The following is a 21,389-nucleotide window of genomic DNA, read 5'->3' as shown; positions in this document are numbered from 1 at the left end:
TGCATGGTGAAACCAAGTCATTTGTTAACCCACGACGAAGGTGCGACGACCAAGTCGTCACTAGTCAGGACCTCTGAACCCAAGGTATACTGAAGCCAAGATATTCGACCCGAAGCATAATGAACCGAAGACATTTGCCCGTAGAAGAGTGCAGAAGAGAGAAGTGATAGTGTAGTCGATAACCAAAACAGAGTTCAATTTTCCCTGTAATGCGCAAGTGACTTCGGCCAAGCCTGCCGACGGAAATCCGGAGGACCCGAGACTACGACCGCGGGACATTAAGGGCACATCGACTACAAGGACGAGTCGTCTGTGTGAGCTCCACCTACTCTAAGTCCAGTTAGGTGGTGACCAGAGACGCCTTGTGCTTCCTGGGGTGATCCATCTATTTCATATCCTAGTTGGGTCACTTGCTGTGCTCGTGGTAGCCCATTTCATGTTCCCGATTGTGTTCTGGAGTGCTAAGTAGTCGCCTCCAGGATATTGTATTGACTGCTGCGTGTGACGGGAAGGTTAACTGATAGTGATTGTATTTTCCCTCTTAATTGAGGGTGGTGCGCGTATTGGCGAGTATTCGGGCGAGCTAGGCGCCTGGATTTCAGACTCGAGTGAGCCTAGTGTGTGAGTGACCCACCGTCCGAGGGTCCAAAAGAATAAGTGACGGCTAGTTGTAGTGTTGTATACTCTGTATTTGTTGGTTATCGGGCTAGAGAGCACTTGGGTAAGGTGCCTTCTGAGTTCCAAGCTTCACCCAGAGTGGAAGTGAATCCTGGATCCTGAATTCGTGATATTCTGGGTTCGGGTGATCTGAAACTCTGGGTTGCCTTCAGCATCGAGGACGCGTTCTGGATTAGACGTGCACCTCAGCGCTTCTTCAAAGGCTACATTTACAACTCCGGTGAAGTGCCGTTCCGTCGAAGATAAACGAGCCGACAGGGATTACGCAAGGTACTCACGCCAAACAAGGGAGGGTGCAATTCAGAGTTTGCTTTGCGGCACTCTGGGTTTTATTCTTCTTCTGTTGACTCCCAGTATGCTCCTGGGCTACGCTATACAAAACACCCCTGGGCGATCAAGGTTTCATCGGCCTCGCCTCACAAGCCACTTGTGAATTTAACAGATAGGTTATCTGTTAAAAGTTTTAGATACTTCCTCGCCTTGGTGTAAGACACACCAATGGATACATTGAAGTGGACCACCACAATGAGTGGTCCACACATACCCAAAGATCCTATTGGTAGAAAGCAGCATCTTTCTACCAATCAGAGACATGCATATTAGCGGGGCTCTGACAGCCAGCCGCTGCCAACCCTTTCATAGATGATAAACAGTTTTTAGCAGATTTTAGAGGAAGATCAATTTACAAACAATACAGTTCTCATTTTACCTACTCAAAGTCACTTGGAGTCTTATCTGCTATAAATTATATTCGTGTATTCAAATATAATTAACCTAAGTAATTACTAAGTACTTACGCTTCCTCATACACGTTGCGCAACGTGTAAGCTAAAGTAGTGAGTCAAGTTAGACCCACTACACCTGGTAGCACTTTGTAGTCCGTCCAACAACGACCGACTGCTTGACGTTCGTACGCGGTGTACGAACGCGGAGCCGAGAACCACATGAGCACGGAGGTGCCCATGGAGAGCTCCAACACGCCTGCAACGCATGTTGCACGCGCTGACTGCCCCCACCTGTCTGACCCAGAGTGGGAGGTCCTCCAACGACTGTCAACAGTCATTGGAGAAGCGGCGATAGCCACGATGCTGCGTACGCTATCGCCGACGGAGCAACATGGTGTTGCTCTGGGCTTCATCATGAAGGAGCAGCGTGATGCTGCTTCCTCAGTGACGGCGTCGTCAGGGATGACACCGCGTGCTCAACCATTAAAGTTGAGCGTAAGCAATTACGTGGGAAGAGAGGGCGAGCCTCTCCTCCGATGGCTTGTCGAGCTCGACACAGCCATAGCGGCTCGACGCATCGTCGACCCGCTGTCGAAGGTCGCGTTCGCCATGTCCTGCCTTGGCGGACGCGCAAGGAGTTGGGCGTATGGACACCGACTCTCAGATCCTACGTGCTTTAGGACGTACGAGATGTTCAAAGAGGAGCTCAGACAAGCGTTTGAGCCCCCGCAAGATGAGTTCCGGTCGAGGGCGGAATTCCTCGACCTGCAGCAGGGTAAGCATGACGTCCATGCTTACGCGCAGCGTGCACGGTACTTGGTCTCGAACATCGTGACCAACCCGATAGACGAGGCGACTAAAGTCGTCACGTTCATGAAGGGACTGAGAGATGGGCCTGTGAAGACCTATCTCTTCCGAGAGTACCCGAGTACTCTCGAAGCTGCGATTACTCTCGCAATGCAAGAAGCGTTTAGCCTGCGGCAGGCTAAACTGCATGCGAACGTGCGAGGCCGCAACCGCGCCCGGTAGTGAGGACGGGAGGTCCGGAACCAATGGACCTCTCGAACGCAACAACTGCTGGTCACCAGCAGCACGGACGTAATGTGCGATGCTTCCGTTGTGGAAGGATCGGTCACTTTGCCAGAGAGTGCACGGCTCCCGTGCACTACAATGGTGGCCGTCGTGGCGATGCCGGGCATCGCCGCGGATCAAAAAATATCGCGAACATCCAGTAGGCGCGGGGCGCCCTACTGGTAATGCAGTCACGCGTGCCGACATTGGGCACGCGACACTGAGACTGCAGCCCCAGTGAGACCAGCTCTCGCTGCAATAAGCAAGATGACAGGCTGAACCTAGTCATCTTGAGGCTTACGAAGAGAGCGAGTGACTCTCTTCGAGCATTGGTAGATTCATGCGCGTCGAACAACTTTGTTCGACTACGGAGCCTGCCGAGACTTGACTTCGAGGAGGTAGATACACCTCGAAGTCTTCTGGAGGTACGACTGGCAACAGGTGCCATCGTGAAGACCGAGAAGCGCGTCGTGAACGTGCGCTTCTCGTACAAACAACGTGTGTTTGTCGAACACTTTGTCGTCCTGGACCAGGACGATAAGTTCGACGTCGTTGTTATGGGCATGCCGTGCAAGCCACGGCATGATCCGGTAATTGACTGGAAGAAGCGCACGCTCGTGCGCTTCGGTCGCAACTGCGAAACAGAGAGCGATGGCCCTGTTGCCGCAGCGCACGCACCAGCAGGGGCGCACGACTCGCCAGTCGAGACAGCGCTTAATGCTGCTGTCCCGGGGTGCCCAAGAAGTGCGCGAGGGCGCGCACAAGTGAGACCAACGTCGGCAATGCTGCCGACGTCAGAAGAAAAAGATGTACTGGTTCCAGGAACCAATACCCACGTTCAAGCGTGTAAGGGACAGTCCCTGACCCGAAGTGGTCAGGTCGACGACGACGCGTCGACTCCGGGAGTCGACGCACCCTCGGTGATGAGGGACTCCGCCAATAACTGGCGTCGAGGTGACGAAGGCGTGTCAACTCCGGGAGTTGACGCTGCAAACAGATCGGACGGTTGCAAACGTCCCGTACTGACGCAATTTGTATGCTGTCGTGCAGCCGGGCTGCACGACGAAGCGCCATGCGGTCAAGCCGGACTTGATATCGCGCGCCCGCAGACAGGGTCTGCCGGCGAAGGAACACATTACCGTGCAGCGGGGCCGCACGAAGAAACATGCGGTCAAGCCGGGCTTGATACCGCGCGCCCGCGGACAGGGTCCGCCGGCGAACAACAGTCCATGGCCGGGCCTGGACCAGAAGAACCACCGTGCGGAGCCAGCCTCCGCACAACAAGAAGACGGCGCATGCGAAGAACGCTGCGCAAGTCTCGGTCCGGGACCGAGACGCTACAAGAACTGTCTGCCGGGCAGACAGAGGTGGTGACGCCGGACGTCGAGACACTGAACGTCTTGACGCGCACCGATACTGGATTCCAGTATCAGGACATGGAACTCGCGAATCCTCCGACGACGGCGTCGGAGTTGACTTCGCTCCCAGACATGAGCTGGAAGCGCTTCACGCGCGACTTGTACGATGGACGCATCGAGCAAGTCTGCGTTCTTTTGGACAGCGAAAGAACGGAGAGCGAGAGCGAAGAGCTGAGGCAGCTCTTCATGGGAAGTACCACTGAGAGTGAAGACACTCTCAGTGCGAAGACGAAGCGAGAGCGCTTCGAGGAACAAGGTTGGGACTCGCTGAAGTCGAGTCCCTATTACGAACTGTTGAGGGAGTACAAAGACGTACTCCCGGAAGAGATTCCTGCGGAGCTTCCGCAGGATAAGGGCATTCAGCACGAGATTGATCTCGTGCCGGGCACGAAGTACTGTGTCACGCGGCAGTGGTCACTGCCGCGAGAGCAAGTGAAAGCGATCGACGACTTCTTTGAAAGTCGTCGCAAAGCAGGACAAGTGCGGGAATCAAAGTCCCCGCACAGTGCTCCGACGTTCTGTGTCAAAAAGCCACAGGGCGGATGGCGCATCGTTCATGCGTATAACAAGCTGAACGATGCGATGGTAGTGGCGCAGACGCCGATACCGCGAAAAGATGTTATCATCGATTCGATGGCCGGGAGCACCGTTTACAGTGCTCTCGACTTGCGAGACGGATTTTATCAAATCCTAATGCGTGAGAGCGATATCCCTCTCACGGCAGTGAGCACGCCAAGCGGCATGCTCTGGGAATGGCTAGTAATGCCACAGGGGCTTAAGAATGCCCCCTGCGACTTTCAACAGGTGCGTGACGCACTTGTTGCGCTCGGTGCGCGACTTCGCACCGAGCTACTTCGATGATGTATTCATCCACAGCCGGGCTGTGGACGGGAAGACCGACGTAGAGATGCACAGGGTGCATCTCCGGCAGCTACTTGAGCTTATGCGAAAGCATAAGCTCTACGCGAACCTGAAGAAGTGCATCTTCGGGGCGAGCGAGATACCCGTCCTCGGGTGTCTCGTAGGGAAGAATGGTGTTCGCCCTGACCCGGAAAAGGTCAGAGTGATAAATGAATGGTCAACGCCTTCAAGTGTCAAGGAACTGAGGCAGTTCCTTGGCTTGGCCACGTACTTGTGCAAGTACGTGGAGGACTATGCGGGCAAGATCCGCCTGCTGTCACAGCTTCTCAAGAAGGAAGCTGTGTGGAATTGGACAACCGATTGCCAAAAGGCATTCGATGCAGTCAAGCGGGGCTTGACTGAGGCACCGATCTTGGCAGTAGCCGACCAAGATCGTCCATTTCACGTCGTATGTGACGCATCCGACTTTGCAATCGGATGCGCGTTGATGCAGCACGATCACGAGGGCCGTGATCGTGTCGTCTACTACCAATCGCGTCAGCTGAAGGCAGCTGAGCGTAATTATCCGGTACATGTCAAGGAACTCCTTGCCATGAAATACGCACTCGCAAAGTTCCGAGTGTATTTGCTTGGAAGTAGACCGTTTGTGGTCTACACCGACCATGCATCACTGCGCACTGCAGTGAAGTCATAACACATATCACAAAGAATGGCGAGATGGCTCTCATTCTTTGCGGAGTATAATTACCGGGTCGAATACAAACCCGGAAAATTGAATGTGGTGGCCGACGCGTTATCACGTCGGCCGGACTACGCAGAAGCTGCTGACGTCAATGCCATTGACGGCATGCGATCGAGCAAACCCACATCATCTCTGTTGGATGATGTGAAGGCCGCGTACGCGCACGACGCGGACGCGAAGCCCTTGCTGGCCTATGGCACAGCGCCTTCTGACAAGTCCCGTCAGAAGCTGCCCAAGCACCTTCGAGCGCGTGCACACCGCTTTCGTGTGCACGACGGACTACTGCTTTACAATGCAGTCGACGACAACGCGGATCGCGTTGTCGTGCCGAATGACCATGACCTGCGACTCAGGATCATGTACGAGTATCATGATGCCCCGATTGCGGGACATCTCGGACGTGAGAAGACTTACGTCCTTCTCACGCGCGACTTCTACTGGTACGGACACCGACTCTCAGACCCTACGTGCTTTAGCACGTACGAGATGTTCAAAGAGGAGCTCAGACAAGCGTTTGAGCCCCCGCAAGATGAGTTCCGGTCGAGGGCGGAATTCCTCGACCTGCAGCAGGGTAAGCATGACGTCCATGCTTACGCGCAGCGTGCACGGTACTTGGTCTCGAACATCGTGACCAACCCGATAGACGAGGCGACTAAAGTCGTCGCGTTCATGAAGGGACTGAGAGATGGGCCTGTGAAGACCTATCTCTTCCGAGAGTACCCGAGTACTCTCGAAGCTGCGATTACTCTCGCAATGCAAGAAGCGTTTAGCCTGCGGCAGGCTAAACTGCATGCGAACGTGCGAGGCCGCAACCGCGCCCGGTAGTGAGGACGGGAGGTCCGGAACCAATGGACCTCTCGAACGCAACAACTGCTGGTCACCAGCAGCACGGACGTAATGTGCGATGCTTCCGTTGTGGAAGGATCGGTCACTTTGCCAGAGAGTGCACGGCTCCCGTGCACTACAATGGTGGCCGTCGTGGCGATGCCGGGCATCGCCGCGAACAAACAAAAAACGCGAACATCCAGTAGGCGCGGGGCGCCCTACTGGTAATGCAGTCACGCGTGCCGACATTGGGCACGCGACACTGAGGACTGCAGCCCCCAGTGAGACCAGCTCTCGCTGCAATAAGCAAGATGACAGGCTGAACCTAGTCATCTTGAAGGCTTACACGAAGAGAGCGAGTGACTCTCTTCGAGCATTGGTAGATTCATGCGCGTCGAACAACTTTGTTCGACTACGGAGCCTGCCGAGACTTGACTTCGAGGAGGTAGATACACCTCGAAGTCTTCTGGAGGTACGACTGGCAACAGGTGCCATCGTGAAGACCGAGAAGCGCGTCGTGAACGTGCGCTTCTCGTACAAACAACGTGTGTTTGTCGAACACTTTGTCGTCCTGGACCAGGACGATAAGTTCGACGTCGTTGTTATGGGCATGCCGTGCAAGCCACGGCATGATCCGGTAATTGACTGGAAGAAGCGCACGCTCGTGCGCTTCGGTCGCAACTGCGAAACAGAGAGCGATGGCCCTGTTGCCGCAGCGCACGCACCAGCAGGGGCGCACGACTCGCCAGTCGAGACAGCGCTTAATGCTGCTGTCCGGGTGCCCAAGAAGTGCGCGAGGGCGCGCACAAGTGAGACCAACGTCGGCAATGCTGCCGACGTCAGAAGAAAAAAGATGTACTGGTTCCAGGAACCAATACCCACGTTCAAGCGTGTAGGGACAGTCCCTGACCCGAAGTGGTCAGGTCGACGACGACGCGTCGACTCCGGGAGTCGACGCACCCTCGGTGATGAGGGACTCCGCCAATAACTGGCGTCGAGGTGACGAAGGCGTGTCAACTCCGGGAGTTGACGCTGCAAACAGATCGGACGGTTGCAAACGTCCCGTACTGACGCAATTTGTATGCTGTCGTGCAGCCCGGCTGCACGACGAAGCGCCATGCGGTCAAGCCGGACTTGATATCGCGCGCCCGCAGACATGGTCTGCCGGCGAAGGGACACATTACCGTGCAGCCGGGCTGCACGAAGGAAATTGCGGTCAAGCCGGGCTTGATACCGCGCGCCCGCGGACAGGGTCCGCCGGCGAACAACAGTCCATGGCCGGGCCTGGACCAGAAGAACCACCGTGCGGAGCCAGCCTCCGCACAACAAGAAGACGGCGCATGCGAAGAACGCTGCGCAAGTCTCGGTCCGGGACCGAGACGCTACAAGAACTGTCTGCCGGGCAGACAGAGGTGGTGACGCCGGACGTCGAGACACTGAACGTCTTGACGCGCACCGATACTGGATTCCAGTATCAGGACATGGAACTCGCGAATCCTCCGACGACGGCGTCGGAGTTGACTTCGCTCCCAGACATGAGCTGGAAGCGCTTCACGCGCGACTTGTACGATGGACGCATCGAGCAAGTCTGCGTTCTTTTGGACAGCGAAAGAACGGAGAGCGAGAGCGAAGAGCTGAGGCAGCTCTTCATGGGGAGTACCACTGAGAGTGAAGACACTCTCAGTGCGAAGACGAAGCGAGAGCGCTTCGAGGAACAAGGTTGGGACTCGCTGAAGTCGAGTCCCTATTACGAACTGTTGAGGGAGTACAAAGACGTACTCCCGGAAGAGATTCCTGCGGAGCTTCCGCAGGATAAGGGCATTCAGCACGAGATTGATCTCGTGCCGGGCACGAAGTACTGTGTCACGCGGCAGTGGCCACTGCCGCGAGAGCAAGTGAAAGCGATCGACGACTTCTTTGAAAGTCGTCGCAAAGCAGGACGAGTGCGGGAATCAAAGTCCCCGCACAGTGCTCCGACGTTCTGTGTCAAAAAGCCACAGGGCGGATGGCGCATCGTTCATGCGTATAACAAGCTGAACGATGCGATGGTAGTGGCGCAGACGCCGATACCGCGAAAAGATGTTATCATCGATTCGATGGCCGGGAGCACCGTTTACAGTGCTCTCGACTTGCGAGACGGATTTTATCAAATCCTAATGCGTGAGAGCGATATCCCTCTCACGGCAGTGAGCACGCCAAGCGGCATGCTCTGGGAATGGCTAGTAATGTCACAGGGGCTTAAGAATGCCCCTGCGACTTTCAACAGGTGCGTGACGCACTTGTTGCGCTCGGTGCGCGACTTCGCACCGAGCTACTTCGATGATGTATTCATCCACAGCCGGGCTGTGGACGGGAAGACCGACGTAGAGATGCACAGGGTGCATCTCCGGCAGCTACTTGAGCTTATGCGAAAGCATAAGCTCTACGCGAACCTGAAGAAGTGCATCTTCGGGGCGAGCGAGATACCCGTCCTCGGGTGTCTCGTAGGGAAGAATGGTGTTCGCCCTGACCCGGAAAAGGTCAGAGTGATAAATGAATGGTCAACGCCTTCAAGTGTCAAGGAACTGAGGCAGTTCCTTGGCTTGGCCACGTACTTGTGCAAGTACGTGGAGGACTATGCGGGCAAGATCCGCCCGCTGTCACAGCTTCTCAAGAAGGAAGCTGTGTGGAATTGGACAACCGATTGCCAAAAGGCATTCGATGCAGTCAAGCGGGGCTTGACTGAGGCACCGATCTTGGCAGTAGCCGACCAAGATCGTCCATTTCACGTCGTATGTGACGCATCCGACTTTGCAATCGGATGCGCGTTGATGCAGCACGATCACGAGGGCCGTGATCGTGTCGTCTACTACCAATCGCGTCAGCTGAAGGCAGCTGAGCGTAATTATCCGGTACATGTCAAGGAACTCCTTGCCATGAAATACGCACTCGCAAAGTTCCGAGTGTATTTGCTTGGAAGTAGACCGTTTGTGGTCTACACCGACCATGCATCACTGCGCACTGCAGTGAAGTCATAACACATATCACAAAGAATGGCGAGATGGCTCTCATTCTTTGCGGAGTATAATTACCGGGTCGAATACAAACCCGGAAAATTGAATGTGGTGGCCGACGCGTTATCACGTCGGCCGGACTACGCAGAAGCTGCTGACGTCAATGCCATTGACGTCATGCGATCGAGCAAACCCACATCGTCTCTGTTGGATGATGTGAAGGCCGCGTACGCGCACGACGCGGACACGAAGCACTTGCTGGCCTATGGCACAGCGCCTTCTGACAAGTCCCGTCAGAAGCTGCCCAAGCACCTTCGAGCGCGTGCACACCGCTTTCGTGTGCACGACGGACTACTGCTTTACAATGCGGTCGACGACAACGCGGATCGCGTTGTTGTGCCGAATGATCATGACCTGCGACTCAGGATCATGTACGAGTATCACGATGGCCCGACTGCGGGACATCTCGGACGTGAGAAGACATACGTCCTTCTCACGCGCGACTTCTACTGGCACCACCAGTATAAGTGGGTGCGCAAGTATATCCGTGCTTGCGAGGTATGCCAACGCGTAAAGCCTGCGCCATTCGCGCAGGCTCCGTTACAATCACTACCGACTCCGTCGGAGTGTTGGAAGTCCATGCCTTTGGGCTTCATCTCTGGTCTTCCCCCGGATAGCGGAGGGAACACCGGTGTTGTGGTCTTCGTAGACCGCTTCAGCAAGATCGTACATCTTGCTGCGGTGCCAGCAGAGGTGACCGCGAAGCAGACGGCCCGTCTGTTCGTCGACATGGTGTTCAAACACCATGGCATGCCGTCCGACATCGTGTCGGACAGAGACCCGCGCTTCACAGCACACCTGTGGCAAGAAGTGTTTACACTTCTTGGGAGCCAGCTTTCAATGTCGACTGCGGATCATCCGCAGACGGACGGTCAAACCGAGCGCGTGAATCGCGTGCTCGTCGATATGTTGAAGAGCTACGCTCACTCGTTCCAATACTGGAGCGAGTGCTTATCGATGGCATAGTTTGCCATCAACAACTCAGTGCATGCCTCGACCGGGCATACACCGTTCTACGTGAATGCCATGCGACATCCACGTCTACCGAGTTTACTCGGAGTGATGGCTCCCACTTTAAGTGGGGGAGGATCTACGACTGCAATACAGCAGCCGCAGAAAACCGCTGACACTTGCACAGTGTCAGCTGCAACAATGGACAAACCACATGAGTCTGCGCAGGGCACAGACTCCCCCAACAACAAGGCCAACGACCACGGGTCTGCGCAGGGCGCAGACACCGCACAGAACCACGCAGAGGCGGCCTCTAGCGGAGAGCGAGCTGAATGACTTCAGCTCGGGTGCAATCAGTTTCATCACCAAAAGACAAGCCGTGATTCGGTTTGTCCAAGACACAATAGCAGCTTCTGTTGATCAACAGAAGCTGAACGCAGACAATGCGGGCAGAGGCAACACAAATGAATTTAAAGTTGGTTCATTAGTTTTGTTAGCTACACAAAACCTGCCTAGGCATGCAGTTTCGGATTTCGGAGCAAGCAAGCTTGCTCCGCGCTTCATCGGGCCGTTCACTGTGTTGGCACGGCACGGCAACGCATACACGCTAGACATACCGTCTAGCATGCGCCTCCATCCGACCTTTTACGTCGGACGGCTGAAGCCATACCGGCAGCACGAGCCATATAGCTCGGCTGACCCGAAGCCTCGGCAGGAGCCGAGGCAGAAGCGGAGGACTTGGCCTCGGCGACGAGCAGCCTCTCCTCCAGCGCGCGGACGCGCTGGAGCAACCCCTTCATCTGGGTCCCCAACTCGACCTGGATATTCGAGGCGGTCTCGCAGACCGCCGCGACTTGGGCCTTCTGGTTCGCCAGCTCCTGTTTCAGGGCGGCGAACTCAGCGCCCTGCAGACGCTCCACGGCGGTCACCCGGTCGTGGAGAGGCGCATACTGATCAGCCCGGGGCTGATCATCATACCCGGGGCGTGTTCCCACCCCCGCCACCGCCGATCCGTGACGCCCGCGGCTCAACCCGCTGGATTGTTGAGCGGATTGTTGACCATAGTATCCCGAAAACGAACCCTCAAGGGGCTCGTTTTCGTATTCGTTGGAGAGGATTTCCTCCCCATCGAGATACATGGGAGCCGCGGAACGACTTGCTGGAGGACGTTCCGGAAATGGTGAGGGCGTACGAGGAGCAGTACGCGCTGGCACAGCGGAAGTAACACGAGCGCTGCGATCATCGCCAGCGCCCGAACCCTCACGTGCTAAGAACTTAGCACGGAGCTCTTTGAGACTCTCGGGACACGGAACGACGTGTACCCGTTCAGGTCGCAGTCGCTCAAGCAAGCCGCGCCTGTGAAGCACTTCGTGCACTGAAAGCCCTCGGGCACAGCGCACGGCACATTTGCCTCCTCAGCAGCAACATGAAGTTGCTCCAGCTTTCCACGCTTCGAGTACGTCTCGAAGCGATCACGCACTTGCTTAATCCGATCACGGTAAGCACTCGGCCTCTTGTTGAAGTTTTCAACAAAGGCGTTCCAGCTTTGACAAAGTGTCTGCTATTTGGGCACTTTGCTGCGAGAAGAGGTCTTCTTGCTTTGAAACCATCGGAGCTCATGAAAGAGTCCGATGTAGTAATCGCGCCTTTGATGCGTTTCCGCATCAAAGTGCAGCTCGGCAGCCACGGCGTCATCTTTGGTGGCGCTGCGTACGTACAGTGGCACCTCATTCGGAGGTACCGAGTTCCCATTCCGGTCCGAGATCTCGGACGCGGACGGCATCCACGGATCGCGCGCTGCAGGCGCAGCGCGCGGAGAACCTTGAGCTTTGATATCACGCGCTGCAGCAGCAGCGCGCGGAGTACTGAGAGCCCCACCGGAAGCGAGTGGGGTATCGCTCTCAGTACGCGAACGCTTCGAACGCGAAGCGTCCGATTCGTCCCCTTCGCGCGGGCGTATGTCCTTGGCATGAGGGTCGAGCGATTCGCTCGACACTGAGTCTTTGCGCTTTGAGGGCGAGTTCTCCTCGCCCTCCATATCTTCATCGTCGTCGTCGAAGTCGACGAAGTCGCCGTACTTCGCCTTCTGGCGTTCGAAGTCGTCGTCGATGGAGAGATGACTCCCCACCGACTTAGAAGACTTCTTCTGAGGCGCGCTCATCGTTGAATGAGCGCGGATTTCTTCTCCAAACGCGGAGAATTGACGAATGGTCAATTCCAAAAGATTGACGTGCGGGGACCCCGCGCGTCTAACCTTAAGGGGGGGATGGTGTAACGGGGTTACACGCACAAGTGGCTACAAGCCACTTGTGAATTTAACAGATAGGTTATCTGTTAAAAGTTTTAGATACTTCCTCGCCTTGGTGTAAGACACACCAATGGATACATTGAAGTGGACCACCACAAAGAGTGGCCCACACATACCCAAAAGATCCTATTGGTAGAAAGCAGCATCTTTCTACCAATCAGAGACATGCATATTAACGGGGCTCTGACAGCCAGCCGCTGCCAACCTTTCATAGATGATAAACAGTTTTTAGCAGATTTTAGAGGAAGATCAATTTACAAACAATACAGTTCTCATTCTACCTAATCTAAGTCACTTGGAATCCTTTCTTACTTAACTTATATTTGTGTATTCAAATATAATTAACCTAAGTAATTACTAAGTACTTACGCTTCCTCATACACGTTGCGCAACGTGTAAGCTAAAGTAGTGAGTCAAGTTAGACCCACTACATACTTCGTCTTACAAGTGAATGGCGTGCATACTTACTCCCTAATAAATTCCTGCCTTGACGTTCTCTAAGTTTGAGATTGTGTCTGCAATACAACGCCTAGGCGTTCAACACAAATACAACACCCACTGTACTCTCTATTTTAATAGAGCGCCTAGCGGGGTAACATGGTAGCTCGCTTACTGAAACGGTAGACAACCACATAAATTGCGTGAAATCCTTTCCAAAACACCCAGTCATGACGTCCATCGAGATATCCGTCCAGGTAGCTGTAGGAATAAATAGAGGCTGTAATAATCCACACTGCCGATCACCAGATTTGTTCCTGGCGCAAGTCTCGCACGTACGAATGTACTCATCTACAGTCGAGTGCATTCCTCGCCACAGGAAATGCTGCCGCGAGGCTAGAAACATTCGCACCGCGCCGGCGTGAGCTGCCATAGCATTGTTATGATAGGCCAACACGTCCAGCAGCTGACGTTCATATCGAGCCAGCACGACTCTGTTACCTTCGCGCAGAATTACCAAACCGTCCCCTAGAGCATATTTGTCGGTTGCGCTTCTCTCCCTCGCGAGATGCTGCTCGAGCAGCGTCGAGCAGAAGACGTCGTCAGCATACAGCTGCTTGATCCGATTCGCGAGCGTCGGATCGGGTCCAGTGATGGCAACCGCACTAAACGCCATTGGACGAGACAGAGCATCGGCGACAGTAGTCGTGCGACCAGGTTTGTGAAAAATCTTAAATGTAAATTGTTGAAGAAGTCCAGCCATCGCAGCAGCTTGGGCGACGGCGTCGGCTTGGTGAAGAACCAGACACAGGCCGAGGTGTCAGTGTAGATAGTGAAGACATTACCTAGCAGGTAGACTCGCCATTCTCCAGGCAGAACTTGATACCAAACAGTTCCTTTCCGTGTGCCAGCAGGCGCTTCTCGACGTCGCTCAGTTTACGGCTTAGGAATGCCAACGGGCGTTCCACTCCACACCATCGAAAACCTGGCCGAGCACGCCGCCGACTGCCACGTCCGAGGCATCCGTGGTGACGAAAACCGGCAGCGAGAAATTGGAGAGTAGTAGAACAGGATAGTACATCCCACTAGATTGCCTTCGTCTTCGAAGGGTCCAAACTAATTGTCGATGCAGAGATCCGGTGACCTAGCAACATAATCGATTGTTGCGCCCATTTGTACTTGTTCTTGAGAGCGTATGACTTGGCCTCATGGAGGACTAATAGGACATCGCACTGGTGGACAATATGATCATCCAGTGTTGTAGAGAACACACAGATAGCGTCCAGGTAGACATCACAAAAGACTTGGAACTTTGGTCGTCCGAGCAGATGGCGCATTAGTCTGGACCACGACCCAGGCATACCTGCAAGCCCCATCGATGCGACCACCACCAAATCGCCCCGCCACAAGTATCTACTGCCGTTGGCGTTTCCGTACTTGTCTAGGGTTTAGTCTATAGCGTAAGCAGTAAAAAGGTCGAATGCAATCGGTGTTTGTCTGAGACTAGCTTGCTCGCAGTGCTGCCGTTCGAGCGTGTATCAGGGTGAACGAGACCGGCAGGTACGAAGTAGATGCTGGTGTTTGTAGGCACGAGGTCGGTGAGTGTCGTGCTCGTTGCGTCCGTCGTCAATCAACTTGTTGGATCGAGACCTCCTGATTGGTCCATCGAACTTCAACAAGGTACATACAAACGATAGTATAAGTGACAGGATACAAACTCGAAATCGAGGAACCAAGGTGAGCCGAGCCGAGCCGAGCCGAGCCGAGGCCGCGGTTAGATACCTCCCACCCACGAGGTGCCCAGCATCTCCACGGCACACATCACTCAGCACGACTGAGACTCGATGCACTATACAAAACGAACCAGCAAACCGAGCTTCGTACATATAGTGGAAAAGCGAATAAGAAAGCGGAGAGAAAGCGGAGGGTTAACGTAACAACTGCTCCGCGCGGGACACAAAGTCGTAACTCCAGCCGGATGACGTCAAGCCTTGAGCAGGTGTCGTTCTTGGGGTCAGTGACGGTCAAGGACGTAAACCACATGCCTGACGGCTCTTCCGGATCTTTGTAAAATATCCATGCAGCCCCCTCCCCCTTCCGTAGTGTAGGTGGTGCAGTACTGCGCACTATGTCTACACTGCCATCACCTGGTCGCTCAACTCGCCGCTATGCACCAGCATCTGTGTGAAGGTGGTGACCGTGGTGACCCTACCGGTGCCGGTACACTAGCTCCGGTCCACAAGATCGAGCATCCATCCAGCTCCACCCTGGTAAACATTAGCCCAGCGCTATGATAGCACAGCAGCGAGACCCGGCGGCTGACAGGTCTGCGCTACCGAGGTAGTCGAAGCGAGGTGAGGTTGACGTTTGGTGTTCGCCAGGCAGCCATCCCGCTTCGCTTCCGCCTAAAGCACTCACTCATTCTCAAATCTACTCACTTGAGCACCCACCCATCGAAGCAAGCCGCCCGATCTCCGCCAGAGCCAACGCTCTACCTCTACTACCACACCCTACCGAGCGTTCTAACCATGTTCAGTCTCAGTAACAGCAGCAAGATCTTGGTCCTGTGCGTCGCCTCCGCGGCCGTGTCGAGCGGTGTGCGCGCGGAGAAAGAGGTCGCCGAGACCTTCGGCTTGCTCGGTGTCCCCGGCGTTGGTGTGGGGCTACGGCTACGGCGTGGGTCCCGGCGTCAGTGTCGGAGTGCCTGGCCTCGCGAGTGTCGGCGTCGGTCTGGGCAACGGCGGCGTGAACGTCGGCGCCAACATGTTGGGCCTCGGTGCGAACGTCGGAGTGGGTGTGCCGGGCCTCGGCTATCCGTACGGCGTGCCTGTCAACAGCTACAATCCTCCTCCGCCCGCTGTGAACAGCTACAACGCTGCCCCCGTCTACCCGAACAACGGGGCGCCCGCTACTGTCGTGAACAGCGCCCCTACAACGGCAACGACTACGACCTCCGGCGCCAACGGCGTGTCCACTGCGAATGCCAACGCGAACGCCGGCAACAATAGCCCGTACTCGAGCAAGACCGTCACCGTCACGAACGGAGACGGAACGTCGAACGCTGCGTCCGTGTCGAACGGGAATGGCGCAGCGACTGGTGGTGCGTCGGCAAGCGCCACTGCGAGTGCGTCTGCTAGGGCCACGGCTGGCACGTCGTCTCAGAAGACGTACCGCCAGCTTCGCTCGGTGGAATGAGCGAGTGCATTGTCCTCGGCGTCTGTGGAGAGGCGAGGTGAGGCGAGGCGAGGCAGCTCTGGGTACGCAGCGCAGCAAAGAGCTTGGTGTATCTGGGCATCTTCGAATCGCCCCTCCACGAGAGCCTCCTGTCGTTGGCGTTTCCGTACTTGTCTTGTGTTTAGTCTATAGCGTAAAGAGTAAGAAGGTCGAATGCAATCGGTGTTTTGTCTGAGACTAGCTTGCTCGCAGTGCTGTTGTTCGAGCGTGCATCAGGGTGAACAAGATCGGCAGGTACGAAGTAGATGCTGGTACTTGTAGGCACGAGGTCGGTGAGTGTCGTGCTCGTTGCGTCCGTCGTCAATCAACTCGTTGGATCGAGACCTCCTGATTGGTCCAGCGAACTTCAACCAAGAGCATACAAACACTTGAATAAAGAAACGGAACTGTGATAAACCAGGTGCTGCTATCCTCTGCAGCCTCGCTGAGGATACTCGTGCCGTGTTGACACGATCCCGTAGTAGTAGTCCATAGTTTTCGAGTTAAGCAAACGCGAGCAGCCAGGCGACATCGACCACCTTGTAGTCTATTAATGCGCGTCGGTGTTTAGACGATATGCATCCTCTTGTGGCTCTCGTTGGAAGTCGTGCGTGTAGCCCGCAGTGTGTGTACAGGGCTCACGCAGGCGGTGTTCATTTTCGCCTACCCGTGTGTGAAAAACTTGGTTTAATGCGCAGGGAGCTTCGAACACGCGAGACAGCAGGATCCCAGCTAAAATCAGGAGTGATGTTTTCGGGAGAGGTCGACAATGAGCTTCCTAGCAGGGCGGATTGGATTTCTTTCGCGTGTGACTGATCCGTTGACCTAATGCAGTACAGTTGCAACTGCGCTGTATGTAAAGTTAAAGCGATAGACACAAAAACCTAGCTAGGCCTTGGTGCTCATTCCGATTCGATCGGGTTGCCATGGCGGCTCGACATAGTGACAACTCGACGTTGAATTCGATGCATCATCCTCTCTTCCCCTTCCTTCAGTCTCCCAAGTAGCGGAAGTTAGCTGCTTAGCCGGAGTCGCGCTCTACGGCGTCGGGAACAGCATCTTGCGCACCGTGGGCTTAAGGTCGTAGTAGATCTGGTCCAGACGCGTGTCCAGCGTGTTGTCGCACACGATCTTGCCCTGCTTGGCGTACAGCACGATGCCGCCGGCCTTCGAGTCGGGGAGCATGCCGTCCGCCGCCTTGTTGAGCGAGACCTTGACCTTGCTCACGTCCACGTTGGCCTCCTTCTTGACGATGGCGATGTACTTGTCCGTGGCCTCCTTGAGCACAGCCTCGGCGAGGCGCACGTCCTTGGCGCGCACAGCGACCACCACCTCCGGCTCGAAGAGCTTGATCAGGCCCTGCACGATCAGGTCGCGCAGCAGCGCCTTGTTCTTGTCGTCGGCCGTCGTGTAGTTCCGCAGCTGGGCCTGGCCCTCCACGATCAGCGTCTTGAGCAGCTCGTCGCGCGCGATCATCTTCTGTCGCCGCGACGCGCCGATCTCCGCCGAGCGCGCGCTGCCCCAATAAATAACAATGCAACAAAAATGTACTAATTAATTATCACGCCAGCCTTGCAGCGCCAAGCAGCAGTAGAGGCGTCATGCCACGCACATGCGCTTGTTGATCTCGCGCTCCTTCTCCTTGCGCGTGTACTCCTCCTGGATCTTGATCTTGGCGTTGTGCACCAGCATCTGCTTCTCCAGGTTGAAGTCGTGCTCCGTCTATTGCATCAGCAGCAGCAACAGCGGCTCAAGTCAGCCTCTCCGTAGCTCTGGGGGCTATTCTACTCGATTCTACTCGATTCTACCTTGATGCGGATCTCGTTGGCCTTCTCCTGCGCCTCCTGCAGGATGAAGTTCACCATCTGCTTGATCTGGCGGTCGGCGTCGGACGCGTTCATCTTGGCTCTGGCTGCTGGGGGGGAACCCACTACCCTCTCACTCTCTCCACTCTACGCACGGTATCTACCGGTGCAGCTTTTGCTCTTCCGCTTGCGCTTTATGAAGACGTTCGAAGAGATCTTCCGTTTTCGCACTTAGCCGGATATTCAGTGTTTTCCACCAATCCCGTAATAGCCGATGTTTTCCGCCAATCCTGTAATAGACGCCGTTTTCCGCCAATCGAGAGTCAGTTGAGCTCTTCACCAGCAGCTACGCAGCAATAATGCTGAGCCTGAGGCTGAGGACGACGGTCGCTGTCGCCGCTGCGCGCCGCGTGCAGACGCAGACGCTGCGCCTGCTGTCCACGAACCCGGACGTGGACGACCAGGCCTTCGTGCGCAGCATCTCGCCGCAGCAGGCGCAGAAGGCGCTGGCGCGCGGCGCCGCCATCCGCGCGGACCACGTGGCCGCCAAGGGCGACGCCGCCTTCCCCGCCGCCAGCCAGGGCGAGCGCCTCGTGGACGCGGACGAGGCCAACCGCAAGCGCGTGATCTACCGCAGCAAGCAGCGCGGCTGGCTGGAGGTGGACCTGCTGCTGGGCCGCTGGGCCAGCCAGCACGTGATGCAGCTGTCGCGCCAGGAGCTGCAGCAGTACGAGGACATCCTGAACGAGGAGACCATCGACATCTTCAACTACATCTCCGGCAAGAGCCCCGTGCCCGCGCGGCTGGACACGCCCATGATGAAACGCCTGCAGGCCTACTGCCTCACCTCGCCGCTGGGCAAGGCCTCGCTCGAGGGCTTCGCGGAGAACAAGAAGTTCATGAGCAACTAAAACTACCTAGGAGGAGGAAAAAAACTTTTTTTTTTTCATTGTTGCTCTGTCGCTAAATAGGTTACTTGTTACTGTAGCGACGACGTTGTTTATTGCTGTTTTCTCACTCGGTTGTTCAGTCGGTGGATGGACGACAGCGGTAGAACGAGATGTGGTGGAGAGCCATGGCGAGGCACACGAGCAGCTGCCGGGATTCTTCAGGGAGAAGCAGACGACTCTCTTGGCAGCGCACGATCAAGCGCAGCGCGAGGTGGAACGCGACGGGCAGCTTCAGGTCGCGGTACAGCACGTTCTTGTCGTTGGTCGCCGGTACGACGAAGCCGAAGCCAAGCAGCGAGTACTCACTGCCGTTGTAAAGGTCTCCTCGCTCGGTGGCAGTCACAACTTCTTGGTACTGTGGATTCGCAGCGCGTGTCTGCACGTAAGAAGCGATGGAGCGATCGAGAGTTTTCATTTCGGTCGCAAGTAGGGAAATCAGCTGGGTCAGTTCACTTTCAGCGAATTTGTCCAGCATGGGCACGTTGTGGTTGAGCTGCATAGAGATCTTCGTGTCGTGGTTCGTGTCTGCATAGTACGACACCACCTCGTCCAGTATTGGCACGCGCTCGCTCATGAGGGCTTCAAAGACGTGCAGTGGAGTTGGATCGCCACTTATCGACATGTTCACGGTTCCAAGCACTGCATCGGCGAACTCGTCCACGTCGAGGTCGTGAGTTGAGTACCAGACGGTGGAGGGGGCCTGCAGACCGTGATTCAGTGCTCTTCTCTCAGCCTCAAAGGCCACGGTAACCATCGTAAGTAGCGCCTCTATTCGCTTTGCTCGCTTCGTGAGTGGGTTTATGCTCGCATTGGTGAATGCTGTGAACAGCGACAGTGTTGTGAGTGAGGGTGTGTAGACGGTAACGCCTGACTGCATTAAGCAAGGATACTCTACCACGCAATCTGATGCGTTGTCATCACCAAAGCGCTCGTCACGAATAAGCATCCACTTGTCGACCGAAGGATATCCATAGAAATGAGTGAGTGCAGCGTACACTCCACTCCTTGAAGAGAAATCCACCACATCGCCAGTGCTATCACCACTTCCTGCGCTAGAACTATTCGGCAAGAAAGCTGCAACGATTTTAGCACTACTTTCGTTACCCGAGATCTCTGTAGCGTTGTTTCTGGTTGCAGAGGAGATGTAAGAATCTGTAGTGCCTGCTAGCGGTGTCCGAAGAAAAACTGACAGGGACGGAAACATTGAGTGTGTCTCGTTGGAGCGGAGCATGAAGCGAGGAATGCCAGTCTCTAAGTAAAATTCCTGAACGAGCAACTGGATTTGATCAAGTGCTCGAATATCCCGTGAATCCATTGCACCTGCGTTCAAACTGCCGTAGTTTACCTTCTCGTTTGTCGATATATTCCTCGGAATGGAGGATATTCCATTGAGTTGCCGCGGTAATGTGCCTCCGGAAGCCACACACTTCGATGAACACGAGTCTACCTCGTTCGCATCACCGATGGCAGTCATGTTCTCCTCAGTGTCGTCAAGCGTGAGAGTCTGCATGAGCTGCGCCGTAATGTTACGCACCACATCGAGGCGAGGGGACCACAACCACGGATAACTGTCAGCAGGGAGCGTTGGCGGGGGCAATTTGTCGTCGCGAGTGTAGTACTGGTCCGAATAACCTTCGTACGGGACGAAAACACCAGTATAAGCTGCGTACAACTGCGCTCGCTTGCTATTTCCATCGTACGTATACCCCAAGGTCGTGTTTGGTCGAGCCTCCTCGTCTTCCGCGTCGATGATAGCATCTATCGACAGTGAGAGATTGAATTCTCGTACCATCTCGCTGGCATTCATCATCTCGAGGCGTTTTGCGAAGACCTCGTCTTCGAAATACCCCCCGTAATGACTCTGAATGAGATTCCAAGCAACATTTCCCAGAGACTTCAGCAGTGGTAACGCCAATTTGTCCGTAAGAAACATCCCGATCGCCTTGTTGCGACGGCGACGAACTTTGTTCGACCTCATTGAGCCTCCGTAGTCCATAGGAGACACGAGATTGTACATCAGAAGTCGCGGTATATCCTTCTTCAAGGTGCGTCGGCCCTGGGCTGAAAGGACCCACTTGGAAATCCAAGGCGTCTGGGCTTCAACTGCACCACGATAATCAGCAAAGCCATTGAAACTCGAGTCATTTCTTGCGATCACGACTTCTCCATCCGATTGGCGCTTCCAGTGAGGCTGGTATGCGCGCGGGTGGTCTTCGCTCCAGTAATCGCTCGTATTCAGAGGTGTAGTCGAAGTCCCGCCCGCAGAGCCCGCACTCGCGACTGACGTCAGCACCAGCACCAAAGTGACTGCACAATTGACCATTCCAACGCCCATCGTCTCCGTGAAGCTT

General features: G+C 55.3%; 9 protein-coding genes across 12 annotated transcripts; 6 read left to right on the top strand and 3 right to left on the bottom strand.

Moving 5' to 3' along the window:
- Nucleotides 1–5,852: 5,852 nt before the first annotated feature.
- Nucleotides 5,853–6,320, top strand: IUM83_11901 (uncharacterized protein; the record flags this gene model as incomplete). The annotated part of the gene is made up of 1 exon (XM_067936493.1): nucleotides 5,853–6,320. The coding sequence occupies one exon, from the start codon at nucleotides 5,853–5,855 to the stop codon at nucleotides 6,318–6,320; it is 468 nt and encodes a 155-aa protein (XP_067792251.1).
- Nucleotides 6,321–6,741: 421 nt separating this feature from the next.
- On the top strand, nucleotides 6,742–7,308 carry IUM83_11900 (reverse transcriptase; the record flags this gene model as incomplete). Its single annotated transcript, XM_067936492.1, has 1 exon — nucleotides 6,742–7,308. One exon carries the CDS (start codon nucleotides 6,742–6,744, stop codon nucleotides 7,306–7,308), a length of 567 nt encoding a protein of 188 aa, XP_067792252.1.
- Nucleotides 7,309–7,660: 352 nt separating this feature from the next.
- Nucleotides 7,661–9,337, top strand: IUM83_11899 (reverse transcriptase; the record flags this gene model as incomplete). Its single annotated transcript, XM_067936491.1, has 1 exon — nucleotides 7,661–9,337. One exon carries the CDS (start codon nucleotides 7,661–7,663, stop codon nucleotides 9,335–9,337), a length of 1,677 nt encoding a protein of 558 aa, XP_067792159.1.
- A 78-nt stretch (nucleotides 9,338–9,415) lies between these two features.
- IUM83_11898 (reverse transcriptase) lies at nucleotides 9,416–10,339 on the top strand (the record flags this gene model as incomplete). Of its 2 annotated transcripts, none has more annotated exons than XM_067936490.1 (1): nucleotides 9,416–10,339. In XM_067936490.1, one exon carries the CDS (start codon nucleotides 9,416–9,418, stop codon nucleotides 10,337–10,339), a length of 924 nt encoding a protein of 307 aa, XP_067792161.1. The 2 variants fall into 2 exon arrangements, with proteins under 2 accessions (XP_067792161.1, XP_067792160.1); XM_067936489.1 differs by having other exon boundaries at nucleotides 9,521–10,339.
- Nucleotides 10,340–10,944: 605 nt separating this feature from the next.
- Nucleotides 10,945–12,485, bottom strand: IUM83_11897 (uncharacterized protein; the record flags this gene model as incomplete). Of its 3 annotated transcripts, XM_067936487.1 has the most annotated exons (2): nucleotides 10,945–11,289; nucleotides 12,039–12,485. In XM_067936487.1, 2 exons carry the CDS (start codon nucleotides 12,483–12,485, stop codon nucleotides 10,945–10,947), a joined length of 792 nt encoding a protein of 263 aa, XP_067792168.1. The 3 variants fall into 3 exon arrangements, with proteins under 3 accessions (XP_067792168.1, XP_067792166.1, XP_067792167.1); XM_067936488.1 differs by lacking the exon at nucleotides 12,039–12,485 and having other exon boundaries at nucleotides 10,945–11,463; XM_067936486.1 differs by lacking the exon at nucleotides 10,945–11,289 and having other exon boundaries at nucleotides 11,886–12,485.
- A 3,237-nt stretch (nucleotides 12,486–15,722) lies between these two features.
- On the top strand, nucleotides 15,723–16,265 carry IUM83_11896 (Carbohydrate-binding protein; the record flags this gene model as incomplete). Its single annotated transcript, XM_067936485.1, has 1 exon — nucleotides 15,723–16,265. One exon carries the CDS (start codon nucleotides 15,723–15,725, stop codon nucleotides 16,263–16,265), a length of 543 nt encoding a protein of 180 aa, XP_067792054.1.
- Nucleotides 16,266–17,321: 1,056 nt separating this feature from the next.
- IUM83_11895 (putative V-type proton ATPase subunit E) lies at nucleotides 17,322–18,184 on the bottom strand (the record flags this gene model as incomplete). The annotated part of the gene is made up of 3 exons (XM_067936484.1): nucleotides 17,322–17,799; nucleotides 17,896–18,005; nucleotides 18,092–18,184. 3 exons carry the CDS (start codon nucleotides 18,182–18,184, stop codon nucleotides 17,322–17,324), a joined length of 681 nt encoding a protein of 226 aa, XP_067792169.1.
- Nucleotides 18,185–18,447: 263 nt separating this feature from the next.
- IUM83_11894 (duf339 family protein) lies at nucleotides 18,448–18,999 on the top strand (the record flags this gene model as incomplete). The annotated part of the gene is made up of 1 exon (XM_067936483.1): nucleotides 18,448–18,999. The coding sequence occupies one exon, from the start codon at nucleotides 18,448–18,450 to the stop codon at nucleotides 18,997–18,999; it is 552 nt and encodes a 183-aa protein (XP_067792170.1).
- Nucleotides 19,000–19,114: 115 nt separating this feature from the next.
- On the bottom strand, nucleotides 19,115–19,792 carry IUM83_11893 (uncharacterized protein; the record flags this gene model as incomplete). Its single annotated transcript, XM_067936482.1, has 1 exon — nucleotides 19,115–19,792. One exon carries the CDS (start codon nucleotides 19,790–19,792, stop codon nucleotides 19,115–19,117), a length of 678 nt encoding a protein of 225 aa, XP_067792162.1.
- Nucleotides 19,793–21,389: the final 1,597 nt, after the last annotated feature.

The sequence above is a fragment of the Phytophthora cinnamomi genome (assembly GCF_018691715.1).
Source record: "Phytophthora cinnamomi strain GKB4 chromosome Unknown Contig37, whole genome shotgun sequence".
NCBI lineage: Eukaryota > Oomycota > Peronosporomycetes > Peronosporales > Peronosporaceae > Phytophthora > Phytophthora cinnamomi.
This window is presented reverse-complemented; position numbering and strand designations above follow the sequence as displayed.